Here is a 21,066-nt window from a genome sequence, read left to right as displayed (position 1 = left end):
TTCCCTGCACACAGATGACAGCTGACTTCATTAATTTCATGATTCTCTAACAAGCCAGATCTGTAATGTTTAGCTAAGGTACATATAAATTATTCAGATATCTAGGTATAGCTAAACAATCTTATAACTGTAAATATTCTAAGCATTCAACAATGACAGTTTTAGAAGACTGAAAGACTGATAATAGTGGTACCAACACTTATCCACAGAAAAAAGAATCTTGATTGTTTCAGAGAAACTGCATATTAGAGAAAGAGAAAAAATTAACTTATAATGACGATGCTAAATGAAATTGGGACTAATAAAAATTAGACTTATGTCTTTAACCAAGAAGCTAAGAAATTATTTTTAATTTTTACCTCTCTTCATGCTTGAGACTGGTGTTTTAATCAGGGTTTAATGTAATCACGCTTCCCTTCTAGACTTATTCTGACTCAAAACTGCTATCTTTTGGTTTGAACACATAAAGAAGAATAAAGAGTAGGCTTGCTCAGAAGACTAAGCTGGGAGATTGGGTAAAAGGGGCTAGAGGCAGAGTGTCTTTCATAATGTCCATAACCCCTGGCATGCCAACATTCTGTTCCAACTGCCTTTTGGGCAGGGAGTACCTCTACTCACCATCTGCCTCCAGACTACAGACTTACAACCAGTTCTGACTGGGAATGGCCCACCTAAGCAACTGAGTCTTGCTGTTCCACTTCTTGGTTCAACACAGATAACTGGGCAACAAAAAAAGAGTCTCTTGAAGTTTATCCAATTGTAATACTAATGTTGACCAAGCTTGGTTAGTCATCCCTTACTCAGGTTAAAAAAAAAAATTGGAGTGACCAATCCTCTTTTACCTTAAAAAGTTTCTGTATGTATTTTAATATAAGTTGCCTCAAATAATTTTATATATATATAAATTACTATAAAACAAACAGAAATTGTTAGTTCCTTTTTAACTTTACTTCATCTTTCATCAAATAATGAGTACTCAGTATATACTAGATAGTTGGGATACATCTGCAAAAAAGAAGAAAGAAAAAATCCTACCTTCACGGTACTTAGAGTGGAGAAGGTTGATAAAAACCAATGAACATAATTTATAAGTAAGTTACATCATATGTTAGAAGGTAGTAAATGTCATGGAAAAAACAGGCTTTGGGAACCTGGGATTGTACTTTTCCTTGAAAAGTGAAGGGCTTGATGAGATTAAAGAGGAAGTGAAAAAGATTTTCTATACCTTGTTCAGTATTGTTTGAATTTAATAACCAGCTTGCATTAATGTATTACTGCCAATTAAAACAAAATTTTGAAAGAAAAAGTGGTAAAATTATTCAAAAGTTAAAAAAAATTTCTGATTAAAAACATTTCATTTAAAAGCTAATCAAAAGGAGAGAACACTGTACAACAATAACAAAAAATTAATGGATTGCCTATGTTAGATAGTGATTATCACATAGTAATAAATTTAATTGCATAAATGATGAATAAATAGCCTTAAAGTTTTAAAGTTACACCTCAGATCAATTAGGGGATAAAAAGTACAGTAGATGTTGAAGTCATACCTGTTTTCCTAATAAGTTTTCATCTTTAAGCGTATCATAGACTTTGGTAGCAGTCTTTCTTTGCTGTGCCATCCCACTGTCTCCTGCATCCTCATAAGCAAAGTATGGAAGAATATTTACAATAATCTTTGGAAAGCAGTCTGTCAGAAGACTTTTCCAATCCACTTGAATCTGATTAGCAATGGACTTTACCTCATCAAAATGACTTCTAATCACCAGATGTGGAATCAAAACTTTATAACAAGACCTAAAAATATAAAAATTACAATGTATATTAAAATGTATACATTTTTAATATACATTAAAAATATAATGTTTCAAAGTAAAATTTTATAATATAGTCCTTAAAATAATAAACTGGTTTTGGGAATTCCCTGGCAGTCCAGTGGTTAGGACTCCATGTTTCCACCATGGATTTGATCCCTGGTCAGGGAACTAAGATCCCTCAAGCTGTGTGGCACGGCCAAAAAAAATTAAAAAATAAAATGGTTTAATAAGCATTAGAGCATCACTTTATCTAGATCATTAAGCACCCTAACTCTAATTTTATAAATGGAGAAATGAAGTTAAGTGAATTCTAAATAGTCACACTAAAAAAAAAAGAGATCACCCTAACAGGGTGATCAAAAACAAGTGAAAATTGAATTTATTTCTTCCGCATAATCAATTTATGCAAAATTATTGTAAAGTGAAAGGTGAAAGCAATTAATAAATTCAAAGAATAAATGTAAATATTATTATTGCCAAAATGAACAAACAATAAGGACCACTAAACAATTACAAACTGCCTTCCCATCATCCTGATACCTAAACATTATTATTTAGTTGTTTCAAATCTCTCCATTTTCAAAATTTTCTTCTCCAGACTTGGAGTTAGCAAAATAAATACTTGTACATTAAACGTTAAATCAAACAGAAATAATGACTAAATGGCCCACAGTTAAGCAACAAATAAGAAAAATAAGGCAGAAATAATCAGCCACTAATAATTTACCTTTGATTTTTCATAGGGAAGATTATTAAATTATTAAAGCTGAAAGAGACCTTAACTATCTCTATATGTAACTCCCTTACTTTAAAGATTAAGAAACCAAGTCCCAGAGGGTGTTCATGTGGCTTGCCTGAAGTCATGTAGCTGGCTACTGGCACAGCTAGGACCAGATCCTAAGTCCACTTCAATACATTTCCATTAAAAAACTCTGCAACACTCACATTATCATTAATACCTAATTTTAAATTAAATATATTTCACATGTGACAGATGTAAACCTACCTGTAGAAATCTTCAATGTTTGTGTAGTTTAATAAAATAAAAGGAAAAGAAGATAAGCTGTATTCAGTATCTTGAAGATTTAGCCATTGCCATACCAGATAATCCAAATGAGAAGCCATGAAGTCTTCTAAACGTCTATATCCAAAAGTTTCAGAAAGTTTCTCTAAAACCTATACAAATCAAAAAAGAAGTCAATGTTTTAAGAAAATAATGAAATAATAAATCATTTAAATCCTTAATATTTATTTATAGTATGACTTTAAGCATTCATTTAACTTTTCTATACCTTGATTCACTCATCTATGAAATGGAGATAATAAAGGACCCACTTCAGCAAAACTCAACAAGAAAAATGTATTCAATATAATTACTCAGTGCCTGGTACACAGCAAACCCTCAATAAATGTTAAATGAATAAAAACAGAAAAATATGTTTCAATTTTCAAGATTTGATTATATTTCATTATGAAGTAAAACAATTCTTCTCAGTCCTAAACCGAAATGAGAAAAATCCGAACACTATATTCCACGTACAATAATAATTAGGTAGTGTAACTGTATAATTTTTTTTAAAGTAACTTCTTACTTTAATACTGAGAGGTAGAAGTTCAACTATCTAGACTGACTACTTATAGGTTGGCCTACTGTAAAGCTCCACTGGAAACCATGCTAGTTATATCAAGCCATGATCTATCACTGGTTCATCATGTAAAAACCTAGGATGTAAAGGCTTGGAACTTCCCAAACCACTAATGCTGAGGTGTTGGAACAGGGGCAGGAGTAAGCATTCTACAACACTGTGTTGGACCCTGGTCTTCCTAAACATACAACTTAAAAGCTTTACAGCTCTAAAATTTGACTCCTGGCCCTGCTAGATCCCAATGTCCTGCTCCAGAATCCACCAGGCAAAACACATACTACTCCTTTTTTCTCCACTTCCCCCAATAAATACTATTCCAGAGGGCCTGGTCTGCATGATGACAGGTCACTCACTCTCGTTAGTTCAATGACTGCCTTGTGAAATGCTCTTAAACTTAATGTAAAAAATGACACTGTATACAAATAAATACACTATTTTAAAAGTTACTGCTTTCTAATATTCCAAATTTAAAAAATAAAACTGTCTCTAAGTCTTTAATAAATGCCACATTAAAAATCTAGCTTTAAGGGCCTCCCTGGTGGCGCAGTGGTTAAGAGTCCGCCTGCCGATGCAGGGGATACGGGTTCGTGCCCCGGTCTGGGAGGATCCCATATGCCGCGGAGCGGCTGGGCCCGTGACCCATGGCCGCTGGGCCTGCGCATCCAGAGCCTGTGCTCCGCAACGGGAGAGGCCACAACAGTGAGAGGCCCACATACCGCAAAAAGAAAAAAAAAAAAAAAAAAAAAATCTAGCTTTAACCTTAATTGTTTAAAAGTTACCCAAGGAAGATTATAATAAAAAATATTCATCCACAGTTACCTTTTTAATGAGGTGAGGCTCTAATCCATTCTCTTTCACAGACTTGCATAGGGCGAATAAAGCCTGTTTTTCACATACAGGGCTATAGTATAACACCACAGCTATCATCATCAGTAAAATGGCCTTTCTATTACAAAGCTCATCCAAAATTTCAGAGTTTTCAGCTCTGTGGGACTTCGGAAGAATTTTAAAAAGAATATGCAATGTTAATATTTAAATATTCCAAATAAACCAACCAGACTAAAACCAGAGTACACCATGACAACATCTAAGCAGCCCATGAACAGTTTTAAATCCTATAGTGATGGAGCTAAGAAGAGACATTATGAGACAGGACCACAGTTTCTACAGAGGGAAAGACTGCTTTTGATAAGATCTTATAGAAAGAACTGCCAAACATTTCAATGGGTATAAAGCACTTTAAAGAAAAAAAAAGAGAAAGAAAGAAATTGCAGGAAAGTGAGAGACTAAAAGCTCTTCAACTACCAAGTATTACCTCCTAAGATGTTTACCATTATAACTTAATATATAGCTCTTTATTCTTTAAAAATATTATCATATATATTACTAAAAAAACCAATAAAGTCATGCAACTAGATAGAATGATATATGCTTCTAGTTTAATAACCAATCATTTTTCCAACAGACGTGCACATTTTTTGACTTGCTATACTTGGTAGAAGTTTCTCTTCACATTTGGAAAAAACTGCCAGTCACTGATCCTATTGCTATTTTGGGTACAAAAAAAACTAAGGACCTAATTCCTTTACTAAATGGCAATCACTGACATGTTTGAAAATAGCTATGAGGTTCCCACTAAGTCAACTCCTTTACCTATTCCTTATAAAAGATAGATCTACAGACTCTCTAACATTCAGACTCTCTAACATTCTGGCAATAGTTAAAAATTTAGTTTTACTGGGAACTAAACCCAACGTGCTATGCAAGAGGGAGGAGATACGGGGATATATGTATATGTATAGCTGATTCACTCTGTTATGCAGCAGAAACTAACACACCATTGTAAAGCAACTATACTCCAATGAAGATGTTATAAAAAAAATGGGGGCTTCTCTGGTGGCGCAGTGGTTGAGAGTCTGCCTGCCGATGCAGGGGACACCGGTTCGTGGCCCGGTCCGGGAAGATCTCACGTGCCACGGAGCGGCTAGGCCCGTGAGCCATGGCCACTGAGCCTGTGTGTCCGGAGCCTGCGCTCCGCAATGGAAGAGGCCACAGCAGTGAGAGGCCCACGTATCGAAAAAAAAAAAGATGTTAAAAAAAAATGAATAGAAGATGCAAGTTCCTTCTATAAACTTGTTCATTACAGTCTGCTTCAATTAATGACATCTAAGACAGAATTTGCTTTTTTTTGATAACAATGTTGATTCATATTATGCTCTCAAGATGTACAACTTCTTAGATCTTTCTCCAAATGAATTGCTGTCAGGTCAGTATTCTCCCTTTTTGCACATGACAGGCTGATTTTAAAATATATAATATGTTATTTCTAGTAAATTTTAAATGAGTATTATTTACACTCATTTTTCCAATCTATTGAAAACTTTTTCTAAATTCACATTCTTTCATGCAACTTTCCTTTTCAGTTTGGTGCTGTTACAGAATATATAGTCATTTGACTAACTGCTTCACACACTTTTAATAAACAAATCAAGGCATAGACAAATGAATAAATTCTACCACTAAGACAATTTTTGCCATTTTAAGAAAAATATTATTCTACAGAAAAATATGAAAATCATAAGGTTCATTAAGGAGCACAAAGATAATTTGATCTTCCCAATTAGAACATTTTTTCCTCAATCCATTTCTTCCTATTGTCACCTGTTCTGTGAATTAGCTTTTAATCAGATCTTACCAAAAAATAGTTTTTAATTAAAAAATAAGCCATTTATACTCCCATAAAAACTCAGTAAATTCTGTTTTTCCTACAAAAATGCTGCATATAAGTTGAACCAAAAGAAATTGTCATTATTCAACCAATTCTGACCTATAAATAAAGTAATTTCAATAAATTCATATAGCTGTTCTAGTCTAAGTTTATATTGTGAACTACTGGATATATACTGTCTTAGGCCAAACTTGGTAAAGTAATATGTGGCATATTTATAGAAAGCATATGATAACAGCAAATAAGCATTACTAAAATTACCACTTCTCTCATTCCTTCCTGAGCTTTCAAGTATGAATTTTCAAACGCTGCTTGCTGAAGCTTCAAAGGAAGTGCTTTCAATAATGTGGAAGGACCTCCTTTTTTCACATGCTGAAATAATCTTAAAAAAAAAGCAAAAAGTGAAATATAAACTGTACTTTCCAAAGCCTATTTACAGGGCAAAAATAAATCACTCTGTGAGACATACTAACATATTAGATTTTCTTTCAAAAGACCAAGGAAATGTGAGTCTATTTAAAGAGGTTCAAATCTACTGCTTAATATTAGGGTCTTTACCATATACTCCATTTTCTCCTAGAACTGAAAAGGGTCTCAACAGACCTTTTAGATTATTGCCCAAACCTGAATATCCCTGAACTCTAACTAACCAGAAAAGTTGTCCTCTGGTCAAATACCAGTTAGAAGCAGCCACAGACTCTTACATCAACCTGCTTTAATATTTAATCACAACTTAAAAGTGGATAGTTTTACTGTCTTAATATTCCATTACAAAAATTTTCTGTGATAGAGAAAAGCTGATCAGTGCTTTTTGCATAATGTACAATCATATTTAAGGACAACTCTTTAACCAATTTTGTCCTTTATCCTTTTTTACTAATCAAAACTAATGAAAGTATCAACTTTTTTGGTGTTCCTGACTCCTTCAGTTTCTCTAATCTCTCTTAAATAGCCTAATATTAGATGCCTAACAAGTAAACAACCAATAAATAAATGCTATGCTCATGCTACTCATGAATTTATGCATTTTTGAATCTTAAGAGATTTTTTAATGCCACCACTAACCTGCTTTATTATATTCAACTTATGATCCTCTGTAACCCCAGATCTTTAACTTTAGTATATATTTTCTATCGTTTTTAAGGACTTGAAGTAAGCACACATTCATTAACAAACCTTACAGTGCTCTATGGTTTTTATTAAAAACAGTCCTAAGCCTGCGCAGTCAGACACGATTCTGACTTATGAAAACATTATTGTCAGAAACTAACACACCACTGTAAAGCAATTATACTCCAATAAAGATGTTAAAAAAAATTATTGTCAGCATATCCAAATTTTGGACACATCGAACACATGTATTTATGTGACTTCTGGGCAAGTTCTTTATAGCATTCTTTATTTATTGGTCACTTACATTTGAACAGTAAAATTACTTAAATGATTTTCAGCTTTGATGTTTTTAAAGCATAATGTAATTTTTTTCAAATGTTCATTGATTTTACAAATTATTAAACAACTGGCACATTCCAAGTATTATTCTAGGTACTAAATATACAAGAAAAGAGAAAAATCAATGCCCTCTAGGAACTTATATCCTAGGTAAATGTGTTAAAATACAATTATTTCAACTGGTGATAAATGCTACAGAGAAAAATAAAGCAGAGAGGTGCTTTATTTACAGGAGTATGAGGCAGGAAAGGCAGAGGCAGGTTATAATTTAGTTTTAAAATCAAGTTGATAACCTGATAAACATGCAGTTGTTAAAAAATTAATATTTGCTTCTTCAGGTACTCAAACATAAAACACACCCCTGTGAGAGAAACACTCCAATGTCTAACTCTATGTTCACTTGAATAAATATGATTGTAATCAGCACAATGTAAAATGTGCTAATTTTCATTTTATAAACTCATATAAAATCTCAGTAATATCCAAACATCCTATATCTCTTGTAAGTGGGAGTAGACACACCTCATTCAACTCAACCACTTACTAGCTGTATGGCACTAAGCAAATTACTTTATCTGTCTAAGCCACACAGTTTTCATTAATAAATTGGAGAAAATAATAGTATCAAAGTGATACAGTTGTCAGAATTAAGAGAAAACATAAATGCCAGGCATACAATATATGCTCAGTAAACGTTAACTATTCTTAATATCACAACTAGTGAACTATGGCTGTCCTACACATTGAATTGCTATCTGCAGCACTCCAGACACTTCATGAATACTTGACCCATTACCTATTGATTGACTGTGCAGCCAACATGCGAACTTGGTGATGATTATCAGCAAGAAACTGTGGAAATACTTCATTTACAGGAAAGTCTTTTCCCATTACATTCAGAATAGCCCATTCTGAATAAGGATCAGCCTATGGGAAAAGAACAACTGAGGTTAAATGTGAAATACTAAGAGAAAAATCACCCATTAACAAACAGAAACAAAGACTGCTTTAAAAACGTCAATGGAGACCATATAATAACTGAAGTAGAATAACTCACCTCAAGCAAAGTTTTAAGGCATTTTACTAGTGCCATTCTTACAGAGAATGTGTATTTTCCCTCCTTTGTTAAGTGCCTGAAATAAAGTATGTGTCTTAATATCAAGTAATTATTCCAATAAAAGCACAGTAAAAAAAAAAAACAAAAACACTGGACATTAAGGTTATTCTAGGTTGCTTCCAAAATTTCTTTCCATGCTAAATTTAACTCTCCCTATGTGGCATATGCCAATATTCTCACCTTCCAAAAATTCCAGCTAAAATAAATTGGTTTGAAAAGGAGTTTATTTTAATGTATGTTATTTGTGTCACACGATTATGCCTCATTTTGGGGCTATCCCACTTCAGCTAACAATGTTATAGAAAACTTGCTTTAAAAGGAAAACATTTTTAAAGTTGTTGTGTTGTTATATCAAAGACTTAAAAATGACATTCTATACTGACTCAGAAGTCCTTGCCCACCAAATGGTAGGAGGGCTCTAAATTACATATATGTGCTCCTCTATAGGTGTCTTGGTATTATCTCACACTATGACTATATGCATGAAATAACCAGATAGTGACAAGGCCAATTTGTCCACTTGAGGAATATAAACTACTCAATTGATTTAGACTTGTTGCACTTTGCTTTATTCATCATACATGTCAAACTATTAAGAGATTCAAAATTCGAAGGGAAATACACTAAAACCACTTTAGGAAGCCAAGTCTTAAGCAGAAAACAATGCAGTTCTTCAAGCAATTAAGGAGGGAAACACAAATTACATTTCACTATTGTTAAAAGATGTATATAGTTACATTCGAGGATTACAAGAAATCACTAATGTAGAAATGCAAAGTTTGCATTTGTATGCAGAAGTGGCAAAAGAAAAGTAACTCCACCAAACGTCTATACCCACCAAAATGCTTCAATCACTGTGAGAAACTGTCCTTGAGCATCCCTTGTGTTCTCAGCATCCATATTTCCTTGACATAGGTTCGTCACTATGTGAAGGACATGGTTTAAAATGGTTTTACAAACATCTTGGTCACGGCGATACAAAGAACACACATTGCTGGGATGGAAAAAAATTTAACTTTATCAGCATAACAGAGCACACCAGTTTAATTTACAAATTTAGAGTGAATATTTTATATGGTTTTAATGTCTTACGATAGTGGTTTTAGAAGTTCAACAACATCTTCCATTGGCAAGGGATATTCTTCTCCAGGAAGGTCCTTTAAAAGCACTAGATACTAAGATAGTTGGGTGGGGGAAATTAGTTTTTTTTTCATATATCATTTATTTAAATAAGTACATATATATAACCATAAATTCATATATAAACACGTGTGCATACACACACACACATGAGCAGTGAATTTTTATGAAGCAATATAATTTAAAAAAAGGTGGAGGCGGGGGTGTTTTGAAGTCAAACAGAGCTGGATTCAAATCCCAGCACCATAACCTGTTACTACTTGAGTGGTTTAAAAACTTGCCTTGTCATCTGAGTCTTTGTACTCCCAGCTGTAAAATGAGGATATAGCACTTACCTGGCCAGATTACTGTGAAGATTAAAGGAGATGAATGTAAAGGTTTGCATTTATTGTAGGAATCCAGTAAGTGACAGTTGTTATCACTGTTGGAGTTAAGTGCCTGAGCAAGAGTCTGAAACTATATTATGTCACCACCCTCTGAAAACAATGCTTGGGGATAACTTCAATGGTTAAATACTATTCTATTAATGAATTTTGGAAAGCAGAGATAATTATGGGCAGTGAAGAATACAAATACCCTGACCTACCTTCCTATAAGGCAACCTTGTAAGGCTCTCTATGGAACGATAGATATAAAGGGCTACTCAGCAACTACTGGTTGTTATACTGGTAGTTATAACGAGGCAGCCAGTTTCTGACAGCTGCCAAATAATTTTCTAGCTGTATTAAGAATCAGAAGGCATTTTTCCCCTATCATCTGTATGTAGAAAATTGTTTCTCACTCCTTCTGATACGATAAAAGAATATTAAATTGGACCATTTTAAATATTTGCCATGAGAGTCATGTGTGATGTTACTGAGTGTCTTGAAGTGACTTTGAACATCAAAGCCCCAAGAAAAGCATACAGCCCTCCCCACTGGTTGGGGCTAGAGACTTGACTAGAGTGTTTGCCAGGGTTGAAACCAGGGAATCAAACAGGGCTCAAATAAGCATATTTGCCAGGGCTAGGGGATCAACCAGAACATTCACCACAGCTAGAACATGACAAGGAATTCTACCAGGGACTCAACCTGTATGTTTCCAAGAGGTTCTAATTAGGGAATAACTTGGCATGTTTCCCAGGGCTGGGGAAATCACTTGCCATGTTTGCCAATTTGCTGGGACTAAGATATGACCATGGACTCATCCAGGATATTTGCTGAGACAGGAGCTCTCCCCACATGTTCACCAGCACTCGGGCTAAGGGTATGGCCCACACGGTTGGGAGATAAGTTACATGTAATAATACTGAGTAAACAAGTAAATGCACTGAGGTTAAGTGGGAAGCCAGGTTTCTTACTGTTGGAAAAGGGAGCTACAAATATGGACACAGAAAATAAATCCTATGATGTTAGATTGGAATTGGAGATATCTATCAGTAGATGAGTAAAGTGATGAGAGAAGGGAAGGAGAAAGATTACTTTTCTTAAGTCTAAATCTAATCACGAGGAAACATGAGATCAACTCAAAGTGACGGATTCCATACAGCAAGTGGCTGTACTATTCAAAAATATGAAGGTTGTGAAAGATAAGGAAAGACAAAGGAACTGTTCCACACTGAAAAAAACTGAACAGACCTGACAACTAAATGCAATGATACAATGTTAATTTCCTGATGATTATACTATGGTTATATAGGAGAGTATCATTGTTTTTAGGAAATACACACTGAAGTAAAGGGGTATCACGTCTGAATATTTAATCTCGAAATGGTTCAGAAAAAAAGTGTGTGCTTGCGTGTGTTTGTGTGTGTGTAGTGTGCAAAGAGAGAGAATGATAAGTCAAATGCGGTAAAATGTTAACTACAGAGGCTTATGAAGGAAATATGGGAGATTTGTAGTATTTTAACTTTATAGTCACTTTGAAATTACATTTAAAAATTTTAAAGCATATAAACCAAGGTCAAGGCAAGATTCAGACTTCAACAACAATGTTATGTGAGTATTATTTTTACATTCAGAGTCTGTGGCTCTTGGCCTAGTTTAAAATAATAATAATTACACCCAAAGAGAATAAATCTATCCAAAGTCCATCCAAGTTTTAATGTTTCAGTATCCACTTAAATTTTTTTCACAGTATATTAGAAGAAAAGTGTATTTTATAACTAGTCTCAGATTCATTTCTCAAGGAAGCAATTTCAAGTCTTCAAAGGTACTATATGATTCTAATATGTCAGTCCATTACATTTAGCTAGCAACATCAGACACAACTGAAGCACTTCTTCATTTCACTGAACTCACCATGTGTAGATGAAGAGATTTGGTAAGGTCTAGCATGCTAGAATTAATTAACATTAACAATTTCCTTCGAATATCAGCTGCTCTAAATGACACAGTATTGGTCTGAGCAGTGGTTACACACATACACAAGAACTTGAGCATGTCTAAAAAAAGTAGATCTTGCTTTGACAGATGTTCTTCAGCTAAAGGATTCATGGCACCTAAAAATAAAAAGCGCTTATTAAGACTAAGAGAGGTGTACAACAAATACATACATTGAACATTAACACAAATATCTTCCCCTTGAACAACAACAAAAAAGAGATAAAAATATATGGAAAGCAAAATTATGATGAAATTGATTACACACTAAAAGCTTCAAAATTCTTCATAAAAGGTTACCCTAGGATTCTGTCATCAATAAATAATCTATGGAAAAATCTATATAGACAAATATTCACTGCAATACTGTTAGAAAGGAATCTAAATTTCTGACAATAAAAAAGTGGTCCAGGGCCTCCCTGGTGGCGCAGTGGTTGAGAGTCCGCCTGCCGATGCAGGGGATACGGGTTCGTGCCCCGGTCTGGGAGGATCCCATATGCCGCGGAGCGGCTGGGCCCGTGAGCCATGGCCGCTGGGCCTGCGCATCCGGAGCCTGTGCTCCGCAACGGGAGAGGCCACAACAGTGAGAGGCCCGCATACCGCAAAAAAAAAAAAAAAGTGGTCCAGTGGTTAAGAATCCACCTTCCAATTCAGGGGAAGCCAGTTCGATCCCTGGTCAGGGAACTAAGATAACCCATGCCATGGGGCAACTAAGTCCACACACCTCAACTAGAGAGCCCATGTGCCGCAAACTACAGAGCCCACATGCGCTGGAGCCCACGCGTCAAAACTACAGAGCCGGGGCTTCCCTGGTGGCGCAGTGGTTGAGAGTCCGCCTGCAGATGCAGGGGACACGGGTTCGTGCCCCAGTCCGGGAAGATCCCACATGCCGCGGAGCGGCTTGGCCCGTGAGCCATGGCCGCTGAGCCTACGGGTCCGGAGCCTGTGCTCTGCAACGGGAGAGGCCACAACAGTGAGAGGCCTGCGTACCGCAAAAAACAAAAACAAAAACAAAAACAAAAACAAAAACTACAGAGCCCACATGCTCTGGAGCTCATGCATAACTAGAGAAGCCCACGCGCTGCAACAAAGAGCTCACACCACAATGAATGAAAGATCCCGTATGCCGCAACAAAGATCCCGTGTGCTGCAACTACGACCCGACCCAGCCAAAAAATAAATAAGTTAAAAAAAAAGTGGTCTAGTAAATGATGGTATGTATGTTAATTGGGATATTATAGAGCCATTAAAAAGTACGATTATCAATAGCACAAGTACCTAAATGAAAAAAATGCTTACAGTTAATGTTAAAAGAAAAGAGACAAGGTATAAAAAGGCATTTGAATGTTGATGCTGATTATATTTTGAAAGGGTCTATGTAGAATAACAGAAAAAGGTTAACAATGATGGCATTATGGGTGCTTCTGCACTGTCCTGCTTTCTATTTTCCAAATAACCTATTATATGTTTTTATTTATTTAATAATTATTTTAAATTCCCCCATGAAGAATAAAATAGGAAACTAATAAATTCCATTAAAAATCAGGGAATTCTAAAGTGTATAGAGGTGAACAATCCCAACAGACTGTACAAAAAGGAAATAAAATGAGCATAAAATTAGTATCTATGAGGCCTTTCATAATACCAAATCAATGTAAAGAGGTTAAAAAAAAGTCCCATGCAGTAAAAATATATTTACCAACAGTAATTTGGCTCTCTCCAGATTCATTTGCATCAATAACACTACTAGCAGGGTAATCATTAAATAGACTCATGGATGACTGATCCTCCATCTCCATTAGATTTTCATCAGTACCATCTTCCACTGATTCTACTTCTCTAAAGTCAAATGGCTTTTTGATAAAGGATACCTTCAAATAAGAGAAAGAAAGACGTTCCAAGTTGGCTTCTTTCAGAAGCATGCTATCGTTAAAACTGACCTAATCAAACAATTCAAGATTCAAGTGTATGAAACCCGGCAGTACTATTTCTATTAAATGTCTTGCAACAGGAAAACAGATATACAAACTGTATTGTCTACACAGAAGAATAATACACAATCTTTACAAATGATTTCGTATATTAAAAAGTTTCATACTACCCCAAACTGATGAGGGTGTAGGTAAAATTATAAATTGGTAAGACTATTTTGGAGGACAATGACATTATTCATCAAAAAGTAAAATTTGGGCTTCCCTGGTGGCGCAGTGGTTGAGAGTCCGCCTGCCGATGCAGGGGACACGGGTTCGTGCCCCGGTCCTGGAAGATCCCACATGCCGCGGAGCGGCTGGGCCCGCGAGCCATGGCCGCGGAGCCTGTGTGTCCGGAGCCTGTGCTCCGCAACGGGAGAGGCCACAGCAGTGAGAGGCCCGCGTACAGCAAAAAAAATAAAAAATAAAAATAAAAATAAAAATTAAAAAAAAAAGTAAAATTTACATTCCTTTTGAACAAGCAATTTCATTTCTAGAATTTATCCTACATCCTTCATAAGCACAAATAGAAGGAGAAGAAAGTATAAGATATTTACTGCAGAACTCTTTGTAAAAAAATATCATTTAAAATTTTAATTTAGTTGGGTTAAAATACATATATACTCTTCCCATATATAATGAAATACCATGGTACTGCCAAAAAAAAAAAGTATACATAGGTATAGCCCTATGTAGTAGCAACATGGAAAAATGACCAAGATTTATTATTAAATGAAAACACTCAAGTTACAGAATATTTTTTCACTCATTAAATATTTGAATATCTACTATGTGCCAGGCACTGTTCCAGACAAAAAAGTATGTAAGCCCATTTATATGGAAAAAGAAAAATAAATATCATGATGAGAATATGTTGCTTGTCTGGCAAGGTTTTTTAAGAATAGAGAATTATTTTGAATTTTGGTACAATGTCATACAGAAAAAGGTACTGAGTCCGGATGATTAGTTCCCAATCACTTGGTCTATTATTATTTATTGAGAAATTAACATCCAAGCACTATGCTAGGTATTGATATTAAGAAGCAATCAAATACATTCCCCCTGCAAACGAAATAACTTTATTTAATTTCCACATTTTAAAAACATAACATACCATATTCTGTGAGGTGCATCCCTTTTCAAGAGAGATTTCAAAGTTATAAAAAGCATCTTAGAATCAATGAAATATGGTAGTAAAATAGGAAGCATACTTACTAAACTTGTACAAATATCTGTAATATCATTCATTAGCTTTGATGTTAATAATCGTAGGAAGAAGCCAGATGCAATCTTATTTGGACTGTGCTGTAATTAAGACAAACAAAACACCAAGCAAACAAAGAAATAAAAACAATTATTCTTTGCAGATAATATTTTCTCTATCATGAATGAAACGCAGATTTTCTTTTACACTGGAAATTATCAGAATAAGCATGGATAAAGAGTTTACTATTAGGAGCAAGATATGAATTGCTTCAAAAATACAAACCTCTTTTCTTAAAGTAATAATAACTATAGCAAATATCTTTCATTGAGCATAAACAACATTAAAGTAAAATACCAGCTATTGCCCCTAAACATAAGCAAGCAATAATCATAGCTTAAGAGTTTATTCATCCACTCTCTCCTTCCCCACTTATACCAAAACACAAAAAAACACATTAAAAAACCAAAAATACATGCTGATAATATTGATATATGGCCATGTACTTAACATTAGCTTTAAAAAGTGTTTCTAGTTATTATCAATACTCTGGTCTGGCTTAGCTACCCCTCAGGCCTGCTCCAAATCAAAACAAAGATTACACACAGTAGCACCCTTTCTACCAAATGTTATGTAACACTACCTGGGCAAAAGAGAGTAATGTATATGCTAGAACTGTTTATCTTTGCAGTGCCCACTAGCCCTCGTGTACTGGTATGCACATCACATACTTAGTAGTCAACAAGTTTTTATTAAATAAATGAAAATACACTGGCAATAAAAGAGTCACCAATTAGTTGTATATTAAAGGAGTAAAATAATCTCAGAAACTTTCCTGAGAAGGTTAGTTTTGTGCAGTTAGTTTCATGGGAAACTCATATTACATGTTGCTTTTTTCCTCTGGATACTACCTTAATTTACCAATTTAATTTAAAATCAGTGTATCAACTTATGAATGGACCCAAAAAACAGTAACAACACCAACCAGTTACCATCCTCCTAGGTAGGCTATGGGGTCAAGTAGGAAGAACATCTTACCTTGGTACAGTTATGTAAGCAACGTGTATATAGATGCATCATATTTCTCAGTGAAACAATTCTAGATTCTTCATTTGTCTTATTTTTAAACAAAGTGATACTTTCTCCTGCATACTGCATTAGAGACTATTAAAAAAAAGAAGGAAAAATCCAAATTTCAGTTAAAATAATAGCTGATTGCTTTTTTGTTTTACTTAAGAGGTAATCATTTTAAGAAGTTATACTTGGTTATAAAATATAATTAAAAATGAACAAATTTTTAAAAACCACAAATCTTATACCCTGTTATCCTTACAAATCACACAACTGACAGAATAGCATCCAGAGATAAAAGTCAGTTTCATGGTTAGAGCCTACTGGATTAACACTCTTGGTTAAGAATTCTTTAGGATAACTGATCCAGGAAAAAATTTTTAAAGTACAGATAAACACCAGTACTTTTGTTAATGAGATTAAATTTTAATGTGATATAATTTCAATTACTGTATTTATAGTTGGCTTAAAATAATTTCAAATTTAAGGAAGGAGATACAATATCATTTCTTCTCAGACTGCATAAGTGAAAAAGAAAGAGCTAACCTACATAAAAATTTGTTTTCCAAACAAATATACCAGTTTTCCCAGTAATATATTTCATTCAAATTAATCCAAAACAATATTGACATAAATCTTCCTACCTTGGCTTTCTGGAATAATTCTGATTCGTATGCTTCCTTTTCAGCTATTACACCCACATAACAATAGCAGCCGAGAACGCCCACCAAAAGACTTGAACACCGGACAAGCGTTTCTGAATTTGAAGTCTTAAAGTAAAACCCAAATAAAAAATTTTTATATTTTGTAAATCATTTCGAGTACTATTATCTTTTGTAAGAGCAAATTTTATGTACATATTAAAAAACAAAAGTTCAGTTAATTGAATTAATAGTGGCATAATTCAGATCATCTCTAAAACCATCTGAGGGATCCCTGCAGAGTTGTGATAACCAGGGTTCTCAGGAAAAACAGAAGTAGTATGTCCTAATGGCGAAGTAATATATCTCTTCTTAAAGTGGCTTAATGTACTGCACACACAAGCCCTTAAATATCTGAGGTAAGGAGGAAAGAAAGAAAAAAAACTGATAGGCAAATAAATGTCTGTAACTGTTAGAACATGAGTAGAAGTTAGATTCATAGTAAGAGACATTAAAATGACATTTTGAGCTCCTAAGAGATAAGAACCTTGATTTATTCAGCTTTTTAGAATCCACAGACTAGCACAAGGCATTTTTGCCAGTAGACACTGCTTAACCAATTTTATAGAATTATGTAAGAATGTGCAAAGATTACACAGAAAAAGAAAATTTTCAGATTTTTCTGTTCCTATATCGTATGAAATGTCATTTTAGGGGAAAACACAGAATATCTCATTACTTTGTAATGAAAATGGTTACAACTATAATCCAGAAGTAAGTCAGTAATTAGGGGCAAGATAGAGCAAATAGGCACACTGTCTCTTCTCTGGCTCTTTGTATCATTAATTATGGCTACTGAATCATCTCCTTTGAGTAGCTTGTAGGTTTTATTTTAGTCAACAAATATTTTATCATTTATCATATAACTAAGCACTGCAGAAGATACAAAGATTAATAAAAATTATATATGCCCTTTAATGACCTTCTAGCATAGTTTAAGAGATATTTGTGTATATGGTACAAAGAAGATGCTAAGTGTCATTTAAAAATAGAAATATTAATTACTATTAAAATTAAAAGATGTATGGCTGATATTATCTAAGAAAGGCTTTAGCAAGGATTTTGACATATGGATTATCTGAACACATAGAAATGGGTAGAAAGACACAGGAGTTTTGGCAAGAAAACAGCACACACAAAGAGAATTTGTGATTTTAAGAGGACAAAGGGGGCTTCCCTGGTGGCGCAGTGGTTGAGAGTCCGCCTGCCGATGCAGGGGACATGGGTTTGTGCCCCGGTCCGGGAGGATCCCACATGCCGCGGAGCGGCTGGGCCCGTAAGCCATGGCCGCTGAGCCTGCGCATCCGTAGCCTGTGCTCCGCAATGGGAGATGCCACAACAGTGAGGGGTCCGCGTACCGCAAAAAAAAAAAAAAAAAAAAAAGAGGACAAAGGAAATGATATGTGAGCCATTACTAAAGGACCTCTAAAATATGGGTGACTGCTAGTTCATTTATTAATGACTTCTCCCTCTTCAAGTGCAACCAAAATCTATTAGATCGGTTTATATCATGTCCTTTTCTGTTATTGTAATATTTCCCTCCTCTGTATTGAGGTTCTTTTTCATCAAGCACTATGCTCAAAACCTTTATTACTACTCAGCAACTCACACGAAGAATTCTACTTCTTTAATGTCTATGAGAATTCCTGGTAAAAGAAAATAGTCAAATTGTTTTTCTTCAGTTTTCCTTTTATTCATGCTAAATTTTCCCTATATGTAGCCATGTGCTACTACTTTGCTTTTAAAATTAGGCTTCCTAACAGTCTACCAAAGTAGAATCAAATATAGGCTTTAGTTTGTTTTGAAAATCTCACCTCAGATGAGTAATTATGTAGAAGCTGTTCTGATAATCCCAGAAGATAGTGATCCAGTGATTGCTTGAGATTTTGGTGGACAGAAAAGCCTACACTGGATTGGTGCTTTTCTGTAGTATGTTCTTTCACAATGGTTAAAAAATTCATCTTGTCAAAAGTTGTCTGAAGAAATAGTTCTTCAACTTCTGAGAATGAAGGTTCTTCTGTATCTTTTTGATGTTGCTCACTTCAAAGAAATAAGATTTTTAATTTGTAAAATCAAATTATCTATTATTTCACCTTCATATAGCAGCAATCTATTACGAATAAAAACATTAACAGCATCTATATTATTCAAAGACTGCTTATACAATTAGTGAATCATTCTTTTAAATGCTTCTCTTCTTTGGATTTTGATAATTACTTGTATAGAATTTCATTATTCAGTAGCAAATTTTACTAATAAACAAACAAAAAAATAAAAGTTACAGTCTCAAAGGCAAATTCAGAAAGTATTAAAAAAATTAATAACAGATATAAACACTAAGAATAACATTATCTGAAAAGTTCCCTTTGATTTCTCCAAAATGTAGATCTTTTTTCATCTTATGCCCTCTGGAGGAAGAGTAGGAATCTTCATGCCAGTGAATCATTTTCAGTCACAGTGATAAACATAGGCCTCTTGAGTCAATCAACTAAAATGAGGTTTTTAGATTTATTCTTGTTTCCCTTATCCTCAGTTATCATTAGTTTTTAGCAAACAGTCAGATTTTATTTGACATATAAAAATGGGTCACATCTTTAAAGAACTCATTTCCACATGATGTTTATGTTCTTAATATTCCATCATAAATATAAACTATAGGACACAAAGTATAATTATTGAATTAAAAGAAACTTTTCCCTTGCTAACAGTTATGATTTTTTTAATTGACCAATTCAGTTCATAATTTTTAAGATGTAGCTACTACTCTGCTAACATTATTATCTTTGTTAATTAAAGCTGTATCTTAAAATAACACAGAACTCTATTAGATAACATACCATTCTGGCACACTTTGGAAAAAATTCATTGCAGCTTTACAGTTTTTCATAGTGAGACTCACAAGAATTTTCTCCAGGGCAAGATGAGGAAAATTACTATAAAGTAAAATAAAAATCTTTACTTAGAAGACCAACAGCCATTTAAAGCATTCTTAAACACCCAGGTTTAGCTATAAATATTGACCTCTAAAATTTGGATCCAAAATTAAAACTACTTTCATCTCTACTGAATTTCTTTACATCTGAAAACAGGTCTTAAGAAGCATACATTTTATGTTACTATCATTTTCAACACTTCCTAGAAGCAGGTTCATACTGAATTTTTAAAGAGCATAAACAATTATGAAATAAAAGTAGGACTTCCCTGGTGGTATAGTGGTTAAGAATCCGCCTGCCAATGCAGGGGACATGGGTTCAAACCCTGGTCCGGGAAGATCCCACGTGCTGCAGAGCAACTAAGCTCGTGTGCCGCAACTACTGAGCCTGCGCTCTAGAGCCCACGAGCCACAACTACTGAGCCCACACGCCACAACTACTGAAGCCCACATGCCCTAGAGCCCATGCGCCGCAACTACTGAAGCCTGCACGCTCTAGGGTCCGCATGCTACAACTACTGAAGCCCATGTGCCTAGAGCCTGTGCTCCACAATGAGAAGCCACCGCAATGAGAAGCCCGTGCACCACAACAAAGAGCAGCCCCTGCTCGCTGCAACTTGAGAAAGCCCACATGCAGCAACAAAGACCCAACACAGCCAAAAAATAAAATTTTAAAAATAAAAAAATTTTTTAAAAAAGGCATTAAAGTAAAATCACTAGGATTCAGAGGTCTGTCCTCCAATCACTCAGTTCCATTTACTGACTGTGGAAAGGTTAAGTGGGCAAGCTGCTCACATCCTAGTGCTTAAGTCCCATTTTGGCTTTTTCTCATTTCTTCCCCTCATTAAAATATTTCGCCTAGAAGACACTCTCATTAGGATTCCAGGATATACATGAGTTGGATATATGTTCAGATGGACCTATTTAC

General features: G+C 34.7%; 1 protein-coding gene across 2 annotated transcripts in view; it reads right to left on the bottom strand.

Annotated features, from left to right (window-relative positions):
• ATM (ATM serine/threonine kinase) overlaps window positions 1-21,066 on the bottom strand; it is a 143,200-nt gene that overhangs the window by 88,759 nt on the left and 33,375 nt on the right. For both annotated transcript variants that reach the window (XM_060105402.1, XM_060105401.1), the window contains exons 13-27: window positions 20,044-20,139; window positions 19,021-19,246; window positions 17,150-17,275; window positions 16,473-16,598; window positions 15,446-15,535; window positions 13,960-14,131; window positions 12,180-12,379; window positions 9,853-9,935; window positions 9,599-9,754; window positions 8,701-8,776; window positions 8,440-8,570; window positions 6,453-6,573; window positions 4,283-4,456; window positions 2,824-2,993; window positions 1,551-1,797 (exon numbers count right to left, since the gene is read on the bottom strand). In XM_060105402.1, coding sequence (XP_059961385.1) covers window positions 1,551-1,797; window positions 2,824-2,993; window positions 4,283-4,456; window positions 6,453-6,573; window positions 8,440-8,570; window positions 8,701-8,776; window positions 9,599-9,754; window positions 9,853-9,935; window positions 12,180-12,379; window positions 13,960-14,131; window positions 15,446-15,535; window positions 16,473-16,598; window positions 17,150-17,275; window positions 19,021-19,246; window positions 20,044-20,139 — 2,194 coding nt within the window. The remainder of the gene's footprint in view (window positions 1-1,550; window positions 1,798-2,823; window positions 2,994-4,282; window positions 4,457-6,452; window positions 6,574-8,439; window positions 8,571-8,700; window positions 8,777-9,598; window positions 9,755-9,852; window positions 9,936-12,179; window positions 12,380-13,959; window positions 14,132-15,445; window positions 15,536-16,472; window positions 16,599-17,149; window positions 17,276-19,020; window positions 19,247-20,043; window positions 20,140-21,066) is intronic.

This window comes from Mesoplodon densirostris, chromosome 7 (genome assembly GCF_025265405.1).
Source record: "Mesoplodon densirostris isolate mMesDen1 chromosome 7, mMesDen1 primary haplotype, whole genome shotgun sequence".
In the NCBI taxonomy this organism is placed as follows: domain Eukaryota; kingdom Metazoa; phylum Chordata; class Mammalia; order Artiodactyla; family Ziphiidae; genus Mesoplodon; species Mesoplodon densirostris.
This window is presented reverse-complemented; position numbering and strand designations above follow the sequence as displayed.